Here is a 15,749-nt window from a genome sequence, read left to right as displayed (position 1 = left end):
GGGACAGCTTGACCTAAGGATGCTATTTTATCACCATCCCACAACTGGTCAGCACCACATAATTGGAATTTACAGAGTCTGACAGCAAAAAGAGAAGTTTAATTTTCACTAAGCCAGCCCCTGTGACTGTCTGGGCCTCCAGCAGCTACCATAGCTCTAATAATAGAGTGTAGCATCACCACCCTTCACTAAAGTGCTGCTCTGTAAACACCACATGCAATATTTATTCGTTTCTTCATACTTCAGCCTCCTTGTTACCACTTCATAGTCTATTAATAAATGTATCAGTTCTGATTCATTTTCTCCCAGCCTGGTGTTTGAAGATGACCTCAGGCTGCATAAGAACATGTGCTAATTTGAGCAAGCCTCTCTGTGGCTTGCTTCCATTACAGAAGAGTCTATTAACTCTTGGATTTTTGTTGACTGCAGAAGTTATGTGGGTCAATAAGAAAGAGGGATTTCATTAAGAGGCAAAAGAAGCAACTTTTCTTTGCCTTCTCTGTCCATCTGTTGTGCTGTGGCTGAAGACATGGTGCAGGAGGTGGGACCTTTTCATTATTCCAGTCACATTGGGTATGGAAGTAACACCAGCTGAGATTGAAGCAATTCAAATAAAATTCCAGTCCTTGAAAGTAATGACTGGCCTAGGGACTGGGTAGCTCTGAAGGTTTTGAAGCACATTTCATTAAATCATTCAAACCCTATAAATTCTAAAAGACACTCTAAAAAATTAGATATCAAAGAAAGGTGAAATTTAAAAATCCAAATTTCATCCAGACTTTTAAAAAATTTATTTAATTTTGTGTACATGAAAAGCATACTCTCTTCTGAGAAAATGAATGCACAAACTGTTGCTCATTTAACTCATGCCAACTCTTTTTACTGGCCATGGCATATCCTATTTGAAAGTTTAATCAACAAGACCTGAATTAAAGGACTTGATTTATCTCCATGGAATCAAATTAAATTCTCAAAATAAATATTGAGGCAGATATAAGTACAACACATAATTTCTTCATAATTGAGCTGTAAAACATTCTTGTCTAGGAAGCTTTAGATGTTAAAAATTCAGTGGGTTCAAATTAAAGGGCTGAATTGATGAAATATTTTTCTAGATCCAATATACAAATGTTTATGTATACAGCAAATCTAATTCAGATAGTCTCTGTGCCACAAACAACTGGAGACCATCAGCATTTTAGGATTCATCCTCAGCTCTTTTACCAGGTGGTTTTTGCATAGTTTACATGTCTTATTTCCAATAAAATGGCTAGAATAAAAGTTTTTACTGGGGATCAAATACATTTTTGGCATGTGCTTCTACTTGCCTTCCACTTCAAATATAAGATCCCCTGACATACACAGTCCTTTTAATTATCAAAATATTTTTAGAGCCCAGATGTGCTGTTTTAAATGCAATTTACAGTACAATTTAACTTCAATTTAGTCCAACAGAGCAAAATCCTGTGGTAAAATAACTTCTTTATGTCTCATTTCTCAAGCTATCATTAGCATTCATTTTCTAAAATATATTTGGCCTGACTAATAAAACACTTTATAAATGTTTGGTAGACGACAGGGACATTTCTTTAACACCCTGGTAAATGTTTCCTGCTTTTAGATTAAACCAATTGCTGAAATATTACTGTGTACTTTGGAAGTGCTGACTCAGAACTGTAGCCAGGAAAGGTCTCTGCAAACCTCATTCTATGGTTCATTCAGCCTTGACCAATCCTCCCCCTGTTTTATCTGCAGCCTGCAGATCAGAATGTGATTTTGCCAAACACCTTGGAGCAGGGAAGCACACCTTCCCAGGAGAAGCCAGGGAAGAAACTGCAGTCAAGCTCCTCCTGGGCTGCCTACTTAACCTGAGACATTTATCACCCTGAGCTGGAATTCTCCACTTGCCAGGGCAAACAGAGCCCAAAGATAACAGACAGCAGTAAATGTATGACATTTGCTATGCACTGGCTTTCTGAAAGCTCCCAGATTTTTTGATGCAGGTCTGACTGTGACCATCCCCACATGCTAACTCATGGTCATTAATGTGAAAGAAGTTTGCCATTCACTGGAGAGCAGGAATTTGGCTGGAGCTGTGCTGAAATGAATGTGCCAGAAAGTATCAGAACCATTCTCTAGAAGTCTGGTGAAGATGTGGTTAAATACTGCACTTTTTATAGCCCACTGTACTGCACACTTAATTCCAAGTAGGTTTTGAACTCCTATTCAAATATGCCCATGGAATGCAAATAGCCTGTCCCATGTCTCAGGATAACACTAAATAGTCTGCCTTACCTAACTGCTCTAACTATATTCACCTGAAAGTTAGGCCACTCCTTATCACAGTAACATGAGGAGCTGGAGCATGAGGATTTCCAACTGCTAATCTAGGGACCTAACAATTTTTTCTCTGTTGCCCAAAACACAGCTCCTGAACCAAGCTGCAGAATGGAAGCTCCAGGCCAAAATGTTAAAGGAGCAAGAGACTGTCCTGCAGGCACAGGTGACGTAGGAGAGGTGATTGCATGGTGTGCCTTTGTTTGCCAGTTTTTAACCCATGAGGCACATCCCAGGTAAAGTATCCAAACTGCTTTCTGTGTATTCCTTCTAGCCTCATTCTACATCTCATAGACTATTGCAAAGGAAGCAGGTTATTTTCGAGCCAACTATAAGGTAATGCCCATACTGCAAATCATACTCTGACATGTGGGTTGTGTAGTCTAAAGAAGAGAAGAGAAGAGGCTCTTTTTGCAAATTTTTTATATAAAAGAGGTTTACAAAGATGGAGAGAGATTTTTTGCCAGGGTATGTGATAGGACAAAAGGTAACAGTTTTAAAGTGAAAGAGGAGAGACTTCTTTTACATATAAGGGATAAGTGCTTTGCTGTGGGATAGTGAGACACTGGAAAAGGTTGCCCAGAGAAGCTGTGGATACCCTGTGCCTGGTAGTGTTCAAGACTGGCTGGATGGGGTTTGAAGTAACCTGGTCAGTGGGAAGTGTCCCTGCCTGAGGCAGAAGGAACCTTTAAATGTTCCTTCTGACTCTAATCATTCTAAAGTGCCAATTTATGAGTATTTACAATGCTCAACCACAGAACAATGTGTGTGCCTTGATTATTCACCATAACTACCCTTCTCTTTTACAGGCCGGTCTCTTTTACAGCAAAGCACCGGAGTACATACATATCAGGAAAAAAGTTTACCAAACTGGCGCTGCTGTGCCCATATGCTTTTCTGAACTGGGGTGCAAAGGCAGCATTTTCATTAACTAACAGGAATTCTGTCTACTAAGGGCTTATAGAGAGGGGTCTCTAGGATTTCAGTGCTTAACTGTAATTTGAAACTTTCAGTAAAATAAAATTACTTGCCAAAATTACGCCAGGAGTCAAGCTGGAGTGAAAGGCAGTAAAACCAAGCCATAGGCAGAATATACTACACTTTGGGAGCAATGCAATAATCACCTTGAATATTCAAGTGAGACCTTGAATCAATGAGTGAGAGCACTAGATGACATCAGAAAGAGAGAGTATCAGTAAATTTTTCTAGATTTAAGAAACAATTATGTAGATTCTTTGACCTGTCTGTGAGAAAGATTCCCCCCAAGCAGAACCTTGAGGGGGGTGGTGTCAGTCTGTCAGCCCCTCTTGCAGCTGCCCATCTCCTCACCCACCAGGAAGTGCCTCCCACCTCTTGCTCACAGTTAATCATAGAGGCAAGTTGTCCCAGCTTTTTCCTTGCAGATGGTCTAATTGCTGCCTCTTGAGCCATCAAGAAATTTCAGTGTTAAACTGATAACCTGGACACCTGCTAAGAGGGGTTTAGTTTTTAGTGGGTTTTTTCAGAGGTTGAGATAAGCCAGTGGCACACCGAAGAACATCGTGTAAACTGCTGCTGACAATAGTTTGACAGGTTCTGCAATGAAACCTCCAAGACCTCCAACTGAGTCTGTCCTGACTGCAAACCTGCTCCCAATTTTCTCAGAGTGGTTTTAACTAAACTTTTATGATCAACCAGAAGAAAAAAATTATGCAGGCAGACCTCAGTTGCCATCTTAATGAAGCTGGAGTTATTGATAAAAAAATAGAATACTTGAAAGAGAAAAGGTGTTCTTAGACAACACCAGTAAAGTCTGTAAAAGCATTGAGAATACATGTGCTCCTCTGCTCCTCCCAGGCTTGTGCAGACAAAAATTTGATTTGCTTCCTGAAATGAAATATGCCGTTAAGTGTGTTGCTCAAGTGTGAGAGCTCTGTCACTTACATACCAGCCTTCATTTGGAATTACCAGGAATAATAACATTATTAATATTATTTTTTATATTTTTTTATTATTTCCAGTATGGTAGTGCCAAAGGACCTCCCTCATGGGCCAGATGCTGTAATGCAAGGTGTTGTGCAAGTGCAGAACAGAAAGAGCATGAAGAGCTCTTTGACACAAACAATACAAAGCAATAAGTAGATATTATGTCCCATCCCTGGAAGTATTCCAGGACAGGTTGGATGGACTTAGAGCAGCCTGGTCTAGTGGAAGGTGTCCCTGCCAGTCTTTGGGGTCCCTTCTAACACAAGTCTTTCTATGATTCTGTGATTAACAGAGGAACACCTGCATGGAAATTTATGAGAAGATGTTGGGTCAGTGAGATAGGGAGAAGCTATAATATAACCTTCACAGTGAGATATCACTCTGCTTCAGAGGAGGTGATGAACACCCACTTCTTCCTTGAGCTGGAAGGCGCTGGGGACATCATATTCATGCCAGCCAGTCTCTGGATGGCCAATGTGCCAGAGACAGCCAAATCCGGCACTCCAGATGGTGACAGGGGTCTGGCACCAGCTGAGGAGGCACACCCAAATTGTGGTGGTGCTTCCCAGGATGCTACATGCTCTCCCCAGGCATGATGCTTAGGCAGACTATTTTAGCTTCATGCATTGAAACCAAATAAAAAGATAGAAGCTGGCCAAGACCTTTAATGTTCGGTAGCCATCAAATGGCAACCAAGAAAAATATAACAAGGCCAAAGGGGTGTCCCCATGGTAGCACCCTCTTGTCATGGCAGTGCTGAGGAGCCTCCACTTCCCAAAGCCTTGCACTCACAGAAGTGCTGCCTCTGCCCTCCCTTCCCACACAGGGGAATGGATGCAGCAAGGCAATCCTCGTCTCCCTGATCTTGGAGCACAAGTGCATGCTCCCAGTGAGTGACATCTCTCACAGCCTGTTCCCAGCCACTGTGAACACATTCATTTATTATTCAGTTTAAATTGCAGATGCTATTCTTAGCGCTGTGGTGCTCCTCAGGGACCCAGCTGAGGTCAGAGCTTGCCCTGTTCAAATGCAAAGTGTTTTTGACCTAATTAAACAATATGCAAAAATTGGAAGGGAAAGCAGAGACAGAACTGAGGTGAGCTTTCTTAAAACAGATCAGGGCTAGGAGCCTCAGTTCTCTGTCTCCCACCTCTGCTCCATCACCTGCCTTTGAGAAGCTCAGGCATTTCTCCTTAGAGCTGTGACGTCTCTTCCAAATGTCAACATTCCACTACTACACCAGGTAGCAGTGTCCCACCTAGGCTGTGGAACTTGGGCTGCTAAAACAAATCCCTCTGAGTTTTTGTTTGTGCCTAGGTCACAGCTCTGGTAACAGCCTTTTATGAACACAAACATGCAAGCTTCATGTCAGCTAGCTGTGACACTGGCACCACGGAGTGCTCTGTATGGGTTAACATCCTGCATCTTCAGCCAGCTCCGTGGGCAAGGGCTGCAGCCTGTGCCCTCCTCTCAGCCTCCCAGGCCATTCCAGCCCAGGTTATACCTGCCTGGAACCCTGCATTGGTGGCTGTGGCAAGGGTCACCATAACAGAACAACCAGCTTGAACAAGCATGATACATAACATAAATGTACTTGACGTCAAAATCAGAATGAAACCCACCCCGCTATTAGCAACATTTTCTAAATCTTCTTTCCCTCAGTGACTTCACAGTAGTATCAAGGGTGAGTTGGCTACATCCCCTCTACACTAAAGAAAATTTCCTAGGTAATCTTTTTTCCAGCTCCCTCCTGGTGTGGAGAAAGAAGGCAACCAGCTTCCACCCACACACTGGAATACTGCAGGCTGCTCTTGACCCTCCCAGTACTCGGCAGCCACCCTGCCTCAGCTACCACATGTGACACCATGTGACACTTTTCCTAAGAGCTGCCAGGGTGGACAGATGAAATGTCTGACAACCTAAATATTTCTGGGGATGTTCTGGCACCAGAAGGAATGGAGCAAGCTGGAGCTGGTCTTCTTTTCCAAAGGGAAAAAAAAACAGCAAACAAACAAATAAATAAACAAACAAACAAAAACCAACCAAAAAAATGACAACAGAAACCAAACCCTGCAGGAAAAGCCGAAAACGAGAAAATCTTACAGAAACACTAACCTCAGATCTTTAGAACATTTGTTCCCCCAAAACCATCTGATTATTTTAGATACAAAAAATTGTAATAATGAAAAAATACAGCCACAGATAAACTTTCACATGGCTAGGTATAAACTGATAGCAAAATATGGAGCCCTGGTAGTCTGAAATGCTGGCACACTGCAAGAGAATTTTATTCTGCTCTGCTTCTCAGAGTGAAGTGAAACTGGTAAAAGAGGCTGGCTGGGGATGGCTTGCTCTGTCTTTGCTGGCCTGGCCTACAGCTGCAGTCCAAAACAGAGCTGACAAGGTTCCCTCTCAGCTTGCTCAAGCTGCGGTGCAGGGATGCATCCTGAAGGAATGCTGTGCAGATTCACAGCAGTGTGAAAGTGAAGGGTGGGCTTTGTTTACATGCCAGGTAACACAGAAAGTGAGCAGTGACACTCCTCTCTAACAGGGGAGTGCAGTGAAGCACATGAAGCACTGCCTGTGCAGCTCCTGGCCAAGCCTGAGCCACCAGGTGGAAAGATGGAAAAAGGGAAACCACAACTGCAGCGTGGTGCGGGGATGCCTTTCCCCCAGCTCACTTGGACATCAAAAGCATCCTAGCCAGGGTGGCACCCAGGTCCCTGCCTGGCTGGAAGAATGCTCAGAGAAATCCCCAGGGCAGGTGAACAGCCAGGCAGCCACACAGTATTGACCTCCTCTGCCAGGGCTGAAACCCCCAGGTTAGAGCTGGGGTTCAGTGACATCTGCATGGTGAAGCAAGGCTTGGAGCTCAGGCACAGCTCTGCTCGTGCTGGCCCTCACCTTGAGTTAATCACACTGAATGGTCCTGCACAGCATCAGTGCTTGGACCAGCTCAGGTTAGTCCTTGCCTGTGCTGGGCCAGGGATCAAAGCAAGGGGAATGTTTTCACAAGTCTTTTATCTACAGAATTACTTTTCTTCTGGGCACCCTGTATAGGGATACCACAGCTGCAACATTCAGGAGAGGAGGGCATCCATAACTCCCAGGTCTTTTTAAAATCACTTGCCTGACTCTTTCTATTCTTACTCATCTTTCTGCAATGGAGGAATCATAATAGTTTGCAACCATAAAAAGTTGCAAAGAGTTTCTGTGCTTTCATGGTCTCCAAACAGAAACGAAATTCCATGCCCAAACATAATATTTATTTTATTATCTTCTACCAAAGTAGAAGTTTGCCATCCTGGATGTACTGAAATTAGTGAGGTTTTTTTCTCTCTCTGTTAATACAGATCACTCTGTACTCTGAAAGATTTGAAGAATTTCAGAAAACCTTGGCCAAAAGCAATGAAGTGTTTGCCACATTCAAACAGGAGATGGAAAAAGTGAGTAGGAGCTCATGCCTGAACTCTGTAATTGATACGTTCCTTTTAGATTTTGATATTTCTCACTCTAATAATTCTACCTGAGATGGGACCACCTCTGCACATTTTGAAGAATAATTTCATCAACATTCAAGTAAGATTTAGGACACACTCAGCCACAACTGACAGCAGGTTGGATTTCAGCTTTGCAAGCTGAACAGCAGAAAGGAGAGTAGAAAGTTCTCCATTTCAGCTAAAACTGAAAGTGCCTGGAAGAACAAATATTTTACTTAAAATATATTGTGGTGGTTAGGTACAGATCCCTGAAACATCCCAGAGGGGGAGTCTGGAGCCACATTTATCACCCATGTTCCCAGAAGTGCCCAGAACCTTCTGGGTGACTGACACTGGTACAGAGAGTTTGACATAGGCTACATACCTTTTACTAGAGTGTGTAGGCAGAGCTGAAGCCCACCAACCCCTTTACACCATATGGAAACCATCCAAGAGACTGTTTCCTTGCAGCTGGGGTTCTTATTTCCTGTAATGAATGGGAGTTAAAAACCAAACACATCTACATTTTGTACATACTTGTAATAAACAATGTTCTGCTCTGCCACCAAGGCTCAAAATCCTCATGCCCTGATCCAGGCAGCACCTAATAATTCTTCACAGAGAGTCCTGTCTGTAGAAAATCATCAGGAAAAATGGGGCTATTTAGCTAGTGGTGTGTTCTGGAGGTAGTATAGAGGGGTGAGTCATCCAGGGGGAATTTCCCTGGCCTTGAGGGCTCAGAAGAGCCCCTCTTTAACTTCCCAGCAAGCAGTGTAACACTGTAGTCTGGTAAAGAGACAAACAGAATCCACCAAATTCTTTGCCTTTTGTTTTTGTGGTAGTTTGTATGCTGGAAATTGTCTATAATCAACTGGTCCTACTGTTGGGATTACAGACTAGAGGCTGAAAGTGATATAGCAGCTACTTCAAATGAAATCCATCCCTTAACATAAATTATTACTTAGCACAGACACTACAGCTGCTGGTAGCAGAGCTCTGAGCAGGACCAGAGACTTGAATAAAGGGGCTGCCCTAATTTCATCTTTAGCCTGGAATTTCTGTTGAGATGCAGCTTTTCTTCCTGATTCTGTAGATGACAAAGAAAATGAAGAAGTTAGAAAAGGATACTGCTACATGGAAATCCAGGTTTGAGAACTGTAACAGAGCATTACTGGACATGATTGAAGAGGTGAGCAGTCTTTCCCATCTCAACTTGCATCCTTTTCCCCACGTAAAACTTTAACTAGGAGATGAGATAATCCCAGAAATCAGTGAAAAAATTCTTCTTGAATCTAAGGGTCTTTCTTTCAAACTACATTGATAATTGGATGTCTTTAGAGAAGACATCCCAGAAGACAATCCCAGCTGGTAGAGCTTTTAGATTGTGCAGGCATCCACTACATCCATGAGAAACTGAATTATGTAACTCTGAATTTTAAGTGCTCTAAAAATGGGTGATTCTCAATGCTCTCCCATACAAGCAAATTGGCATTAGTTCACTTCATGCTACTTTCTGCATAAGAGCATCCACCCGGGGAATTAATGTGTTCTAGCTAATGAACTTTAAAATCATGCCTTTCATTAACTTCCTGTGTAGTCAGACTCTAAGAGTCAAAAGCAAGTACTGAGTCTCTCCATACTTTTAAATGTGCTGTCCCAGGGGCATTGCAAAGGAAGTTCATAAGCACATTGGAACTCATTCAAAGAAGATAAGAGGCTGCCTGAAGTTTCACCCCAAACATAAGCTGAACCGGGACCAGATCTTTCTGGTTAGCTTTGTAGCTCTGTGCTATTGCTATTTCTATTTTTATGGATTTCTGTATCTCTTGTTTCCTCACTGGGTGTAGAAAATGTTCCAATTCAGGATGCTCTTACAGAGCCCAGAAGCAAGATAAACAAAGAAAAAAAAAATGCAGCTCATTTGCTTCCAAATTCACACCCACACCAACCAAAAGTCTAAGCAGGCTTTGGGTTGCTTGTCTGCATGGACATCCACTATGCTTTTCCATTTCTCCAGAGCATCAGCAGGTACTCCTGCAAATATATTTGAGTGAAATTGATCAGAATATGTATCCAGAATGTTAATACATTGTAGTTACAGGGATGAATTTCCTCTTAAATATTTGGTCCAAAACACCATAGTTATTGAAGAGCAGGTGGTGAAAGCCAGCCACCTGGCAGCATCCTCTGAAGGCTGCTCAAATCATTTCCTAATTGCCAGTTCCACTAATGAATTGTATGCACCCAAACTGAGCCTGTACCTTTGCCTGATGTCTTTGACTACAGAAAGCCATGAGGTCCAAGGAATATGAGTGCTTTGTGCTGAAAATCCAGAGACTAGAGAACCTCTGCCGTGCTCTGCAGGAAGAGAGAAATGAATTGTACAAAAAAATAAAGCAAGCACAGTTCCCAGAAGAGGTGAATGGAAACGGCATCTTAGAAGAAGAAGAAGAAGAAGAAGATGATGAAGAAGGTGATACTAAAACAACGCCTTCCCCCTCTGAGCAGGAGAGCATTGAGCTGCATGAGAGTGACAAGAGGATGCTGAAGCAGCTGACTGAAGCTTTCAGGGTGTCCCACAGGGCAGAGGAGTCCCTCCCAAGCAACAGCAGCAATCCAGAGCCCTGTGACACTCAAACATGTAATGCCATCCTGGTGCCAGAACCTCCTGCTCCTCTCACTCTACATTCAGAGGCTGGGAAAACCTGTGAGCAGCCCAGCACGAGCACAGCAGCACCCACTGAAAGTATGACAGTGCCCACTGAGAACGGGTCAAAGCCCACCAAAAGCATGCCCTCACTTCCAGACAGGGTGCCAACACCCACAGAAAGTGTGCCAGTGCCTCCTGAGAGTGTGCTTGTCCCCACTGGGAACATGCCAATGCCCACTGAAAGCATGCCAGCAACCCCTGAAAACGTGCCAACCCGCACACAAAGCACACCCATCTCCCTTGGGAATATACCAGTACCCATTCAGGGCCCACCAAAAGATGCAGAATGTGTGGATGGCCCAGCAGATAGATCTGTCCAGGGGCAGTCTGAGAAGCAAACAGGGGACACAGACATGGAAGCAGTGGATTGAAGACACCATGTGCCCAGGCTTGTCTTCTGCAAACCAGAGCTCTGCTTTGTCCTCTAAATGGATACCTTTTTTTTTTTTTTAAGAAACAAAAATTGTTTCCTAAAACACACTCATGTATTTGTATGCAAATGTAACGCACTTCTCTTTGCTACCACTATCCAGTAATAATGGGTCTGCAAATTTTGCAGTCCTTCATCTGCTTGAAGTATAATACTTTCTTAATGACATGGAAATACAATGAAATCACAGGATCTCTTTTTCCCAGGCATGATGAGTCATCTCATTCAGGAAAATAATTTTAGTGTTGCACTTCCATGTTTCAAAAAATGATGCAATTCTCATGCATATATTTAAAGACTCATAATTAATTCTATCTATTTATTTTGATATTGCATAAAAGGTGGCCTACTTGGACACACTATGATTTTAATAAATTAGGTGAAAGGAATCTCTAATTACAAAGTAAAATACTGAAACTATAAATGTGGTCAGCCATATCCAAGGAGTGGTGCAACAGCCAGAGGTAAATTTTTGGGCAAGGAAATCGCCACTCAGCACTGTAACCTAAACACCCACAAGCTTTCAGCCTTAACTTCCATTGATCTTTTCTGCTCAGTCTCCTAGAATAGGTTTTGTTTTCAACAGAACTACAGGGAAAGGGAAAAGATCTTTTCTAGATTCACATAAAATAATTGAAAACAGCAATTTCCAAACTGATGGCAATTTCCAAGGTAGGGGGTCACAATTCTCTTTCTACATCCAACAGAAAACTGCTACATTATCATACTACTTGGAATCACAAGGATTATGCCTGTTTCCAGCACACAGACGAGGTGAGAAGATGAGAAGCAGGTTGCAGATCCCAGTTTCTAGGCAAGGAGCAGAAAGCAGAGTGGAAGGTACCAGGATGTATTCCAGAAGAATACAGATGAATAATCCTGAGATCATGCTTCTGGATGGTGCTGTCACTCCCAGTTACAGCCACATGAACCACAGCTTCCTCCTGGCACTGCTGCATGGGCCAATGCTCCCAGGAGAAGGATGAGGACTCACCTGTCACCCCATTCTGGAAGCAGAGCACAAGTCAATAAGCCAGAAGCAAAGAGGAACCAGGAAAGCAGGAATCCCTCTCACAGACACCTCCAGGGGCTGGCTACATCCCCGTCCCTTTCTTGTCTAACCGGCTCTTCCCACCTGCCTGCCAACAGCTGCTGCTTAACAATGCAGCCACCTTGTCTGAAACTGGTTTGTTCTGGTGCCAAGAAGAGCCGTGAAGGAAGGAGCCAAGGGAGGATACCTACCCAGACAGCTCTACAGTCTCAAGCAAGGAGACTAAGTAGGCTTTTCAGAAGGTTGAAATGTCCCCCCAGGAATGTCCCCCAGGATTATTTTAACCTTCTTTAAGCCTAAGTAGGCTTAAAGATGGTTAAAATAATCCTGGGGGACATTCCTTGCTTCTCATCTCTTTCCTCTGAATTCCACCCAGGTCCTTCAGAATCTTAGCTGGACAGCTTAAGAATTTGAAAAGGGCAATTAAGCAAGATGTTTAGAGGTTGGAAAGGGAAATCTTACAACCAAAGAAACCCATGTTTATAGAAAAATCCCGAGAAGACCCCAAAGACAAAGCGACTTGTTCAAGCCAAAGTTGAAGTCCAGGTGAACCAAGAGGAAAGATGTCACTTTTGACACACTGTGGGAAACAGAGTCCTTCCAGCATGCCACCCTCCAAAAATGGGGTTTGAATCTCTGCTTACTGCCAACATGGCCCATACCCTGGTTAAATATGTCTGTGAACTGCTTGGTTACAGAGCTGACCCTGGGAGTTTACAGAGCATAAACTGCAAATGTGTCTTTGGATATGGCCTGTAGCTATCATGACTATGCCTTATGTTAGATAACAAGACCTACAGGATTTATCTCATGTCTTTAATCATGTGAAAGTAGATAATTTGAGTCTTAGTTATCTTAAGCTCCTTTTATAAACAGTGGAGAAGGAAAAGCATCTTTTGAGGACAAGTTATCCCATTATAAGACTGGCATCCAAGTCAGAAGGAATTACTTTCTCTCTGAAGATGATCTTTCTCTTCAGATGCTAGAGCCAGCCTAAGACAACTAATTTAAATTTAATACGTCTATTGTTAGGTATCTAAATTAGGCAACATGAATTCCATCAAATATTCAGATTCAAAGCCCTAAGCGAATGGCCATCTCTGAAAACCAAGCCAGTTATGTGCCTGTGAAAACATTAATGTATAACAAATCTGTATCCTAAGACAAACAGTTATACTCACCTGATACACTTATTTTTAGTTTCCATTGACTTAAGTTGGTAGAAGTATAGTTTCTGTTACAAGTTTTGTTTGTTATCAGGGTGACTTTTACAATTAATGCAATTTAGATACTTGTTAATGTGTTGGGGGTTTTAATTCTTGATCTTGTTTGATTCTGTTGCCATTTTAGTAACCACCTGCATGAAACAAACTCCTTTTTCTTTAAAGATGCCCTTATTTTTCTTCAAATAGCCTTCAGTTGTTGATGTTTTCTTATACATTCAAATATTTATGCAATAATAATGGCCTTACAACTTTAGGTTGGTTCCATTTTACATAATCATTATGGTCACATCTTTAATTATGTAATTCATGTCTCATACCTTCCAGCTTCAGCAAGCAGGGAGACAAGGATCCTGCAGATAAAAACTTCCTACATAGTTATGATTTATTCTTACAGCATCATTCCTCATGAATAAATACACAGCCTTCTGGGAAAATTACTCCCACTCTCTTCCACCTTCCTCATTTTTGCCCTTGAAATTCTAACACTGCAAAATTCTAACATTCAAATACTTGCAGCTCCTATTACTATGAGTTTCTCTCACATACCTGTTGCTTCTCTTCTTTTCTCATGTACCAACTGTATTTTATCCCAGCAGTTTCCTCCTCATTTTCAGTATGTATGCACACATACAATACTGAAAGCACAGAAGAGTGACCTCCATAGCTTTTAGTTTCAGGATTTGGCTTCATGTGTTTACAGGAGATGAGAATTGCAGGGGAAATTCTGCCTGATCCCAGGCTCCATAGAGTATTTAGTCAAACTATGGAGATGGTTTGTGTAATCTCATGGCCTGTAGAGCTGTGGAAAGCTGGAGTACCCTCACTAGAAGTGGAAAATCTGTAAAATTTAACCAAGCACGTCTTTATCATCCACTGCATCAGACCAGAAGATTAAATCACCATCACAGATTTCTGTGTGCTAACCTGGATTCTCTCACTCTTCTTCAACATTAATTCCTGGCCTCCCTTGCTCTTTTCTTCCACTGGTACCCAATATAAAACTGACTATGCACAGCATCCTAGTGAAAAGCCTTTGGGATGGCAGTCTGCCCAACAGCTCTGCTGCTCTTCCTCAGGTGCCTCTGCACTCAAGGCACAGAAACCCACACTTCTGTGGGTTTCACACTCATTTGGAGGCAGCAAGTGGCAGTGAGACCTGCCTCCCCAGTGTCCATTGTTATCATCATTATTCTAACCTGGCAGTGTCATCAGTCCTGGTGTGCTCTGTGGTTGCCTCCCTCAGTCTTGCTTTTATTTCACAGAGTTATTCCCTTATCTCCAGGCACAGATTTGGGGGTGAGGAGAGGTGGTGATGGCAGCTATTTCTTCCTTACTAAGAAGCAACAGCTTTTTTAAAATCAGCATCTGCTGACATTCATTTGGTTTCTGGAATTTCTGTTTTCTCAGGTTAGGTGGTCCAGGTGCCCTATGGCTGACACTGGAAAGCTTCAGCCTACACACTGCCAGCTAGTTCAGGTGCTGAAAAACAAAGTTGCAAGCTGAACACACCTCCAGTGTCACAGCCAATCCTACACAGAAAAGAACCTTAAGTCCCAAGTGTCAAGTGCTGCTAGTCATTATGCTATCTCTTCCTATGTGTTTCACATCAGTTTCCAGAGAAATAAAAATAAAATGCCATCTCTGGCAGAAATTTGAGTTACATCTTGTCCCCCATGCCCCCATTCAAGGCATCACTCCCACTCAGATGCTGCTCCCGCTGCCCTCACCAGCGTGCATGGCTGCATTCGAATTGGGTCACTCAAACAATTCAGGTTAAAAATACACCACCACAATCACCAAGAAGAGCTAATTTTAACTCAGATCATTGCAGTGATCTCACTGGGTTTTTGTTCTGATGGTATCTAGGGAAACATGACCTCAATTATGGTCACCATAATTGCTAATTGAACTCCACCCATCCTTTGCTCATAAAGGAATCCACACTTTTGGATGTTAACTCTGGAGGATCATGTTGTTCTCAGAGTTAATGGTAGCCTTTCCATTGACCATTTTAACAGACATCTCCAGGAGCAAATACAGAATTCGGAAAATTGCATTTTAAATCTCAGTCTGACCCCCACACAAAAGACAGGGAAGAACAATGTCCAATGCACATAGCTGCAGCCTTTGGAACTGTGTGTTACATCTTCTGCACACAAAGAAAGCTCTCACACTCCCATACAGACACCCTGGGTTCTCAAACAGGAGAACAGGTCAAGTGCCAGCAGCAGGGTGATCACTCAAACCTCAAGGATCATGTCTCGGGTCTCAGTTGCTGTGGTAGAGGCTAATTGGCAAAATGACTCAGCAATACGCATGCAGTGAGTTTCTCTTCTCTTCTCTTCTCTTCTCTTCTCTTCTCTTCTCTTCTCTTCTCTTCTCTTCTCTTCTCTTCTCTTCTCTTCTCTTCTCTTCTCTTCTCTTCTCTTCTCTTCTCTTCTCCCTTCCCTTCCCTTCCCTTCCCTCCCCTCCCCTCCCCTCCCCTCCCCTCCCCTCCCCTCCCCTCCCCTCCCCTCCCCTCCCCTCCCCTCCCCTCCCCTCCCCTCCCCTC

General features: G+C 42.9%; 1 protein-coding gene across 1 annotated transcript in view; it reads left to right on the top strand.

The window, feature by feature from the left end:
* TXLNB (taxilin beta) overlaps window positions 1-14,127 on the top strand; it is a 44,022-nt gene extending 29,895 nt beyond the window's left edge. The window contains exons 7-10 of the mRNA XM_074537642.1: window positions 2,429-2,503; window positions 7,656-7,748; window positions 8,875-8,970; window positions 10,068-14,127. Coding sequence (XP_074393743.1) covers window positions 2,429-2,503; window positions 7,656-7,748; window positions 8,875-8,970; window positions 10,068-10,862 — 1,059 coding nt within the window. The 3' untranslated portion in view covers window positions 10,863-14,127. The remainder of the gene's footprint in view (window positions 1-2,428; window positions 2,504-7,655; window positions 7,749-8,874; window positions 8,971-10,067) is intronic.
* The last annotated feature ends 1,622 nt before the right edge of the window (window positions 14,128-15,749 follow it).

The sequence above is a fragment of the Zonotrichia albicollis genome, chromosome 3 (genome assembly GCF_047830755.1).
Source record: "Zonotrichia albicollis isolate bZonAlb1 chromosome 3, bZonAlb1.hap1, whole genome shotgun sequence".
In the NCBI taxonomy this organism is placed as follows: Eukaryota; Metazoa; Chordata; class Aves; order Passeriformes; family Passerellidae; genus Zonotrichia; species Zonotrichia albicollis.
The sequence above is the reverse complement of the archived record's forward strand: the minus strand, read 5'-3'. Positions and strand labels throughout refer to the sequence as shown.